Source organism: Rattus norvegicus, chromosome 15, assembly GCF_021556685.1.
Source record: "Rattus norvegicus strain SHRSP/BbbUtx chromosome 15, alternate assembly SHRSP_T2T, whole genome shotgun sequence".
Classification (NCBI taxonomy): Eukaryota; Metazoa; Chordata; class Mammalia; order Rodentia; family Muridae; genus Rattus; species Rattus norvegicus.
The window spans coordinates 27,241,667-27,250,467 of NC_141548.1; the positions used below are offsets into that span (position 1 = coordinate 27,241,667).

Consider the following 8,801-nt stretch of genomic DNA (forward strand, 5'->3'; position numbering starts at 1 on the left):
CCTCAGTATTTAAACACACTTGTACACACTAACACACACACACACACACACACACACACACACACACACATTGAGATAAATACTTGAAAATAAATCTTCCTCCAAAGGACAATGACTTAGTCTCATTCTTGTAAATTTTAAATTATAAATGTCAATGTAGCTTTAATTTAGGTTCTAAGAGAACCTTCTGGAATCATAACCCTACACCTTCAAATGCACTCAGTTATTAAGTGGGGTGAGGGGTGACATTATTTGGCATTTCTTGTACTCTGATGTGATCTTTGGAATTGTTGAGAAGTCATTCCAGTGTATTGTTTTTGAAGCGCAAGCTAATTATCAGGTTCACTATCCTCCTCACTCAGCCTTCCAAATTTTGGTACCTAGGCAGGTTCTACCATATTCACTGTGATTTTTTCATTTCATTTTAAATTGATAGAACTTTTTTAAATTCTTTGAGAATTTCGTACAATATAATTTCATCTCATTTACCACTCAGTCCTGTGCCTAACTCCTTGCAGACCCATTGACTTCTTACTTCCCACTCCATTCTTTATAAAAAGAAATGGAAGAGAGTTTTCTCTTGCAAATATTCTGACATTCTGACACTTACAGTCTTTCAGCCCTGATTCTGAAATACTCCCCAAGCCTGAGGTATAAGGGTTGTCTTTTAGATGTATTGATTCGAGGTCCCATTGTTCTTCATGTTTTTATCAATAGTGGCTTTCTATAATGATATTGGTCTTCTTAAAAAAAAGAGAGAGAGTTCTCTGATGAGGTTTAAGAGCTGCATTTATGGAAGACACACAGTTAGACAGCAGTGGTAGTGCAGTTATCAATTATACTAGTTTGAGAAAGTGGCAGTAAATATGTATCTTTAATAACACGTTTATTGCAGTATCATTCAATTATTACAAAGCCCTCTCCTTGGACAATCCTGTAGGAGGATCAGCAGTCTCAGTAACCTGGAGATCTCTCAGACCCTGGATCACCAACCAGGCAGCATACACTAGCTGAGCTGAGGCCCCCAACATATATACAGCAGAGGACTCCCAGGTCTATCTTCAGTCAGAGAAGATGCACCTAACCCTCAAGAGACTGGAGACCCCAGAAAGTTTAGAGGTTTGGAGGGGTGGGAGTGGGGACATCCTCATGGAGATGGGGGAGGGAGAAGGAATAAGATGTGGAACAGTTGGAGGGTGGACCAGGAGGGAATAAAATCTGGACTATAAAAGTAAATGAAATTAAAAAAAACCAAAGCCCTCTTCTTGTCTCTAACAATATTCTCTGAAGATGCCATTCACTGACTACCTGGTGATCTGATCACATTGTCATTTGTTAATTCAGTAAGATTTCGCTCAGTTGTTCTGACCTGATTCATGTTGTGGGAAGTTTTAAAGTGACAGGTGTCAAGAGTTCTTGGTAACAAAACACTTTGTGGGCAATTATAAGCAACCAAGAGGTAGGCTTTTAGGTCAGTCCTCTGTAGAGTTTACCCTTGAATTCAAATTTTTTACCTATGAGTGATTATGTATATGGAAGGATGTATGCATTTGTGTGTATTGAATCTTAGTTATTTAGTTAGAACTTGTAGTTATGCAAAATGTTAATTAATATCATTCATAAACTTTTATAAAACTACAATCAATTCAAATGAATAGATAAGACGAACAAGGTTGAAATCTAAGTATTTGTGTGTTTATATATGTGCTTCTTAGGCAGCTAGCATGTAATACCTTTTGATGATTAGTATTATGAGCAAACATTTCTGAATTTCTGTAAAGAATGCAACTTAAACTAAATTAAAAGGCTAGTTGACTGACTAAAGGTTCAATGATTTTGAAAACTTTGTAAGATACAGATCTGTCACCTAAGTACAGACACTTTAATAGTCATTTCTTTCCCAAGAGTGTTAGTTTCAATCTTGTGACACACAGGAGAAATATGTTGGAGTTTATTAACTTAGTAGACCACTAGCTTCCACTGACCAGAAACTAAGAATGTAAATATAGTCAACTAAGGCTGTGAACAGTCATACTCTGTATAATTTTGTTATTGCTATAGTGAAATATTTTAATCAAATTCAAATTATACTTCCAGGCAACAATACATCATTCTGAGAGGTCAGGGCAAGAACTCAAAGCAGGAACTGAAGCAGAAACCAGTGTGATCCACTTTATAAACTGACATATAAGTGTCTGATGTTATAAACATATTTAAGAGTGTGAGGTATAATATTGTTTAAATGATCACTTGTGTATATTACAAGTTCATAAAGACCTTACTCTAGAATCCTTGCCTTAGATATAAAGCATATAATCATATGTTTCTAAAAATTAACACACAAGGTATTTATTGGCTCTGTGGTATGAAAAGGCACATGACTTCTCATCAAGTGTGGACTCTCTCACTGCTGCTCATATACAGCAGTCCTGAAGCATAATGAACTAACCAAAAGTTTGTTTTTGTTCTATTTGTGGAATCCTTGAAGTATTCTTGTGAATAAGCAAACTCTCTCATGTAATTATTTCTAATGGAAGCGATTTCTGTAATCCCAACTCTCATGTGGGTCTCTTGGTCACTACAGTCCAATGACGTCAATTCATAATTAGTTTCTCATCACTACCATGGCTTTTTATATATCTCTGTGCTGATGACACTAATAGTCTGAATTCTTACAGGTGAAAATTGAAGTTTGGAAAGTCATGGGTATCCTGCCTTTGTCAGCTATTCATTGGCTCTTGCAGAATTGTCATGCTCTTCTCTGGTGCTTGTAAAAGAAAGGGGAGAAGAGTGGTGCTGTCTGGACCTATAGGTAAGTCAGGAGAGATGTTCTTATGACATGTAAATAAATGTATAAATTTACAGATGCAATGCAAACCAAGAAACAGTCCTCGCAGTGTGAATCTTTGTAACATATCATAGACTTAATTTTTTGGACAATTTTGAAAGGTATTTGTGGTCACATAATTTTTGAACAGAAGCACCAAATATCTACAGTTAGACTAGGTTTCTGGCAATTTCTGTAACAGAATTATTTTAAAACTTTGTCCTCAAAATTCAGATTCTTGACCATCCAAGCTTTCCCCCGGCTCCTTAGAACTCTACATCCAGCTATATTTCATCTACTTGAATACAGACACTAAACCTATTACTTGGGTTTCTTTTAAAGAAATCTTTTGCTATCTCTAGAGTGATAAACAACAACTAATTTCTTTCCCTTTGTTAATGACTATAGTAGGTTATAAGATAACCACATATTTCATTCAGTGTTAGGCAAGCAAAGTGTTTTTGTTTCTGTATATTTCCAAAGACAAAATATGTCCAGTAACAGCAATTGTGATATATCTGATCTGTCCTTAATTAGAAATTAAAGAGACAAAATGTTTAAAAGTTTGTGAAAGATGAATCTGTGAAACAGAAACATTCATGAGTCTTGTAGCCTACATATTCTTCCTCAAATCATTTATCAGTCTTAATATCTGAGCAATAAATAATGAAGAAAGAATTATACATTAAAATTTCAAAAATTGGGGACCTGAAGATCACAGTGCCCATCTATATCTAGAGAGGTAGATATTTATTTAAATATTGTAAGAACTGAAAATCTGTTTTGTATAAGCACATCTAATTGGAAACATTCTAGTATGAGTTCTAGGCAATGTAAAATTATCAAATAATTATTATTATATTAAATTAAATACATCTAAATCTTAACACAGTGTTTCTAAATAGTAACTATAAATTCTTAGAAATCATGGAGTTCTCACCTCATAATCAGCTGAGGGGCATTTTTGGTGGATTTTGTTTTTCTTTCTTTCTTTTTATAACTATTTACTATGTAAGGCTGATGAGTGCTTATGGGTTAAAAAGACACAGGCAAGGTCACACAGGTGCTCAATAACATAATTATAATCTGACATGACATTATTTTCATTCATCAATAGAGAATTAATTTATTGCAGATAAAATGTGAATTCCATCTAACATAATGTGCAAGACAAAGAACACAACTAATTGACTTATCTTATTCTCAATGACCAAGAAATGAACGAGTCAATAATTTTTATAGAGGCAGATATAAATCTATAACAGAGCATAGCATTAGGCCTTGAAAGAATCAACACTGTGTGCTTATAGACTAGTAAAATTAGAAAGGGATTATATGGGAAATAGAGTTGAAGTCCATATTCCTACTGCTCTTATTTCAGACACTAAGTTCTGGCTCCTGATTTTCCCAAAGACTTTGAGGAGTCCCAGGAGTCACTGACATCGGAAGAAATCAACTTTCCACAGGACTCAGAGATGTTATTGGAGCCCAGTCTCTGGTTTGATCTACTAACATAATTGGGTTGGATGTTCTCCTTTAAACTTTCTGCTCACAAATGCTTCTGCTGAACTGCTTTAAGAAGCTGCTGCTAACACTTTTCTACGTGCTCTTCCTTATGGGGTATATATAAAATCTCAGTAAGTTGTTTCTACTTGTATCACTTTCTTTCCTGCCTGTAAACATCCTTTTTGACAGGAGTCTAACAGTTAGGACTTCTAAAAAAATAAGGCAAATGTTTAAAAGTTCAGATTGCTCCTGAAGGAGAAACTTCATGAGGAACTGAGTGATAGGAAGACACGTTCTGTGAAGTTCTCCAATCTTGCCAAGGTTTTGTATTTTATTTTACAGGATTTATAGTTGAAGAGAAGGAAATCATTTGTAGTTGCCAAGTGTGAAGGCCCATTTTATAGATTAGCTACAACCTAAATCTAGAGCTGCCTCTTTTCATGGCTATACATGTCATGAGCACCTAACATGTTTATGCAAAGGCAAGCAAGAAGTATACCCTAAGCTTCACAAAGTGAACAGAATTATCAGGCATAATAAACAACAGAGTTACCAGGATGACTAAGGGCAGATTTCTCAAAACCTTGTAATTACTTTGTTTAATTGCAGGCTTTATATAACTATGTACATTCAACATTGTATCGCATTTGCTATGTAATTATTGAATAACTCAAGAAATTATCTATCTATCTGTCTGTCTATCATCTATCTATAGTAATTGAGAAAGGAAAAGAAACTTATTTAATTGATTCCTATTCTGTTTCTATTCAGATAACTGAAGACAACGCTCATCCAAAGTCAATGAATGAAACTAATTACTCTCGGGTGACAGAGTTTGTGCTGTTGGGCCTGTCCAGTTCAAAGGATCTCCAGCCTTTCCTGTTTCTCATATTTTCACTGCTGTACTTAGCAATACTGCTGGGTAACTTCCTCATCATCCTCACAGTGAATTCAGACTCACGACTTCACACTCCCATGTACTTTCTGCTTGCAAACTTATCTTTTATAGATATATGTGTAGCTTCTTTTGCTACTCCCAAAATGCTTGCTGACTTTCTGGTGGAAAGAAAAACTATATCTTTTGATGCCTGTTTGGCACAGATTTTTTTTGTTCATCTCTTTACTGGCGGTGAGATGGTCCTTCTTGTGTCCATGGCCTATGATCGCTATGTGGCAATATGCAAGCCCCTCCATTACATGACGATCATGAGTCGCCGTGTGTGTATCATTCTAGTTATCATCTCCTGGTTTGTGGGTTTCATCCACACAACTAGCCAGTTGGCATTCACTGTTAACTTGCCATTTTGTGGTCCTAACCAGGTGGACAGTTTTTTCTGTGATCTCCCACTGGTGACCAAGCTAGCTTGCATAGACACTTATGTTGTCAGCTTGCTAATAGTTGCAGATAGTGGATTTCTCTCCCTGAGTTCATTCCTCCTCTTGGTCGTCTCCTACACTGTGATTCTCATTACTGTTAGGAATCGTTCCTCTGCTAGCATGGCCAAGGCCAGATCCACCCTAACTGCCCACATCACTGTAGTCACATTATTCTTTGGACCATGCATCTTCATCTATGTGTGGCCCTTTAGCAGCTACTCAGTTGACAAAGTCCTTGCTGTGTTCTACACCATCTTCACACCCATTTTAAACCCAGTTATCTACACGCTGAGAAACAAAGAGGTGAAAGCAGCTATGTCAAAGCTGAGGAGTCGCTATCTGAAACCTGGACAGGTTTCTGCATTGATAAGAAATGTTCTTTTGCTGGAAACAAAATAAAATTACAGGACTAGCAGCACTTTTGTTTTCCTTCTAATACATTTCCAAAATCAAAGTGCCTTTACGTGAAAAGGTAGTCATTGAATATGTGGGGCTGTTTAAAGGCATACTACATATTTCATGAATATAAGTTATTTTTGTTCTGTGCTATTTTTTTGATTTTGAAACTTAAGACTGTTTTAAAATTAAAGCTTATTTTCATGTTTTGGAATTTATTGAATTGGAAATATGTTTTGCCTTGTGTTTAGAAAACTCAGTTTATATTTACACTATCAAGAAAAAAATTGTTGTAAGAGAAGAGTTTAAAACAAAAGTGATGATTCCAAGCTTTCCTAGGTCTATGCTCACTTTCTTCCATTCATCACATCCTTTTTGTGGACACCCAGTGCTGACTGAGCTGTATGCTTACTTGTAGTATTTTCCATTCAATGGACCACTGTACAGAACGTACTATTCAGCACAAGGCTCTACAGCACTTGGGTTTTATGTTCAAAGGAATCTAACTAAATAGAGATTAATCACAATAGATGAACAGATTCCTTGGGAAATCCAAAGACATTATTAAGAACATCAATTCGTGGAACAGATAATTATATTTTGCGGCAAAGCCCTAATACTGAATAAAATTTTTATCCATAAATACTGCTAAACGTTAAAACAACCAATAGTTCTTGCCATGGGTTATCTAAGAGCCATGTTACTAGAACTGCCTGGATTCACAATTTCCATCAATAAATGCAAAAGATATCATCTTATGCTTAATCCTACAGCAAGTTTGGCTGAGGTATGTTCAAATGCATTATCAATCAAGTTGTATATATAAATATTTCTGAGCACACAATAATATAATTCTGTCACATAAACGCCTTTGTCTTCTTTTAGATTTTGGAGGTCATGAAAGGATTGCTATGGCAGGTTAGGAAAACAAAGAAAGAAAAAAAGAAATACTTTTCATCCTTCAAGAGAACTTTTATTATTTATTGTATATTATAACAAATGGGCTGTTGTTACCTTGAAGCTTCATTCAGAGAGACCAGAAATGCATACATGTAAGAACTTTTTGTTGGTATATATACTAATGAACATTTTCCTTAATATTCATCTTTCAATAGGAATTACAATTAGATAATAATGATTAAAAATTCATGTATAACATGAAATGGAATGGTACTTACAATATTAGGGGGTCATAGAATAATTTTAGAAAAATTAGATAAATTGAGTGACCTATAATGAGGACAGAAATATATATTACCATTATTTTAATTTCTTTGTTATCCCATAAGTTATCCTCCACAGAAGAGGCAACCAAAAGACAGAAAACAGGATTATTTCCAATTGGCTGATTCCTCAAGAGCACACACCTGTAACACATTAATTAACTACAACAGATACCATGGTTGAGACTGTGAATGTCTTTGAGCCCATTAGGTTCACCTTAAGTAAAATTCATGTTACTGCTGATGCCATTTATTTCTCTGTAAGGAGTGAGATTAGAATCTAAATATGTGCCATTGATTGGGGTTAATCATTTCTTCCACAGATTCTTCCACAGCTGGAAGAATTTTATCATTATGTTTCCCTTTCTGCTCACACATCTATTATTCGGATCACTATTGGACTAGTATGTTTTACTTACAGAAATGGCACTCCAGGAAGATTGTCTTTGTAATTGCACACATTTTACAGTGTTAGTATTACAGCAAGAATCAGACTTTGAGGTTAATTTTTCTAGTATTGACAGTGCCGTTAAATAACCACATGGCTTTATAGAACCCAGATGGGGGCATTGCAACTATACTCTTTTACAGCTGGTTAGCCCAGGATATAACAGATATGCTGACATAAAATTTAACACATGATACCTTATTAATAACTAAAACACACCATTTCAAAAACTAAGAGGAGAATTCAACTTGGCTTCTCTTCCCATCAATCTTTGAGATCCACTTGTGAATATTCTTTTTTCTTTCAATACAATTCTATATATCTCTAGACTGAAGTATCTTTTTTTAATTGGATGTATTTTTTTATTTACATTTCAAATGTTATTCCCTTTCCTGGTTTCCTGTCCATAAGCCCCGTATCCCCTCTCCCTCCTCCATAAGGGTGTTCCCCCCATCCATCACCCCTTACCACCCCCGACATTCTCCTGCACTGGGGGTCCAACCTTGGAAAGACCAAGGGCTTCTCCTTCCCCTGGTGCCCAACAAAGCTATCCTCTGCTATATATGCAGTTGGAGCCATCGTAGACTGAAATATCTTGGCTCCAAGAATAACACATACTTGGCACATATAGTATGATTTTCCAGAAATCGAATATTTGACTAGTGAGCAGGGTATAAGATAGTACCTTATAGAGTTCATAGGTATATGGTTGATTACTGTTTGGTAATATTTGAATAATCAAGTCAAACGATATAATATAAAGTAAATAAATGAAGGAATAGGTGAGTGACTGAATGCCTAATACATTTAGTTAGGTTGAAGGATGAAAATCTCATTTAAGTGAGAAGGAATATGGCTTAAATTTAGCAGACTCACAAGAGTATCTTTCAGTGTTTCTATACTCAATAAAACAATTAAGGATAAATTATAGTGTCTTAGCCTGATGGTGCCTCATTTAAAAATGCTTCAATTACCCAAGCATGATTTTAACAAGGACTACATGAAAGACTTGTCATGATGTAGG

General features: G+C 35.4%; 1 protein-coding gene across 1 annotated transcript; it reads left to right on the forward strand.

Moving 5' to 3' along the window:
* The first annotated feature begins 5,134 nt into the window (after nt 1-5,134).
* On the forward strand, nt 5,135-6,109 carry Or4k15 (olfactory receptor family 4 subfamily K member 15). The gene has a single exon (NM_001000091.1). The coding sequence runs from the start codon at nt 5,135-5,137 to the stop codon at nt 6,107-6,109; it is 975 nt and encodes a 324-aa protein (NP_001000091.1).
* Nucleotides 6,110-8,801: the final 2,692 nt, after the last annotated feature.

What these genes read in the sequence shown, in the direction of transcription:
- Or4k15 (NM_001000091.1), top strand. Translation starts at nt 5,135, where the DNA reads ATGAATGAAACTAATTACTCTCGGGTGACAGAGTTTGTGCTGTTGGGC.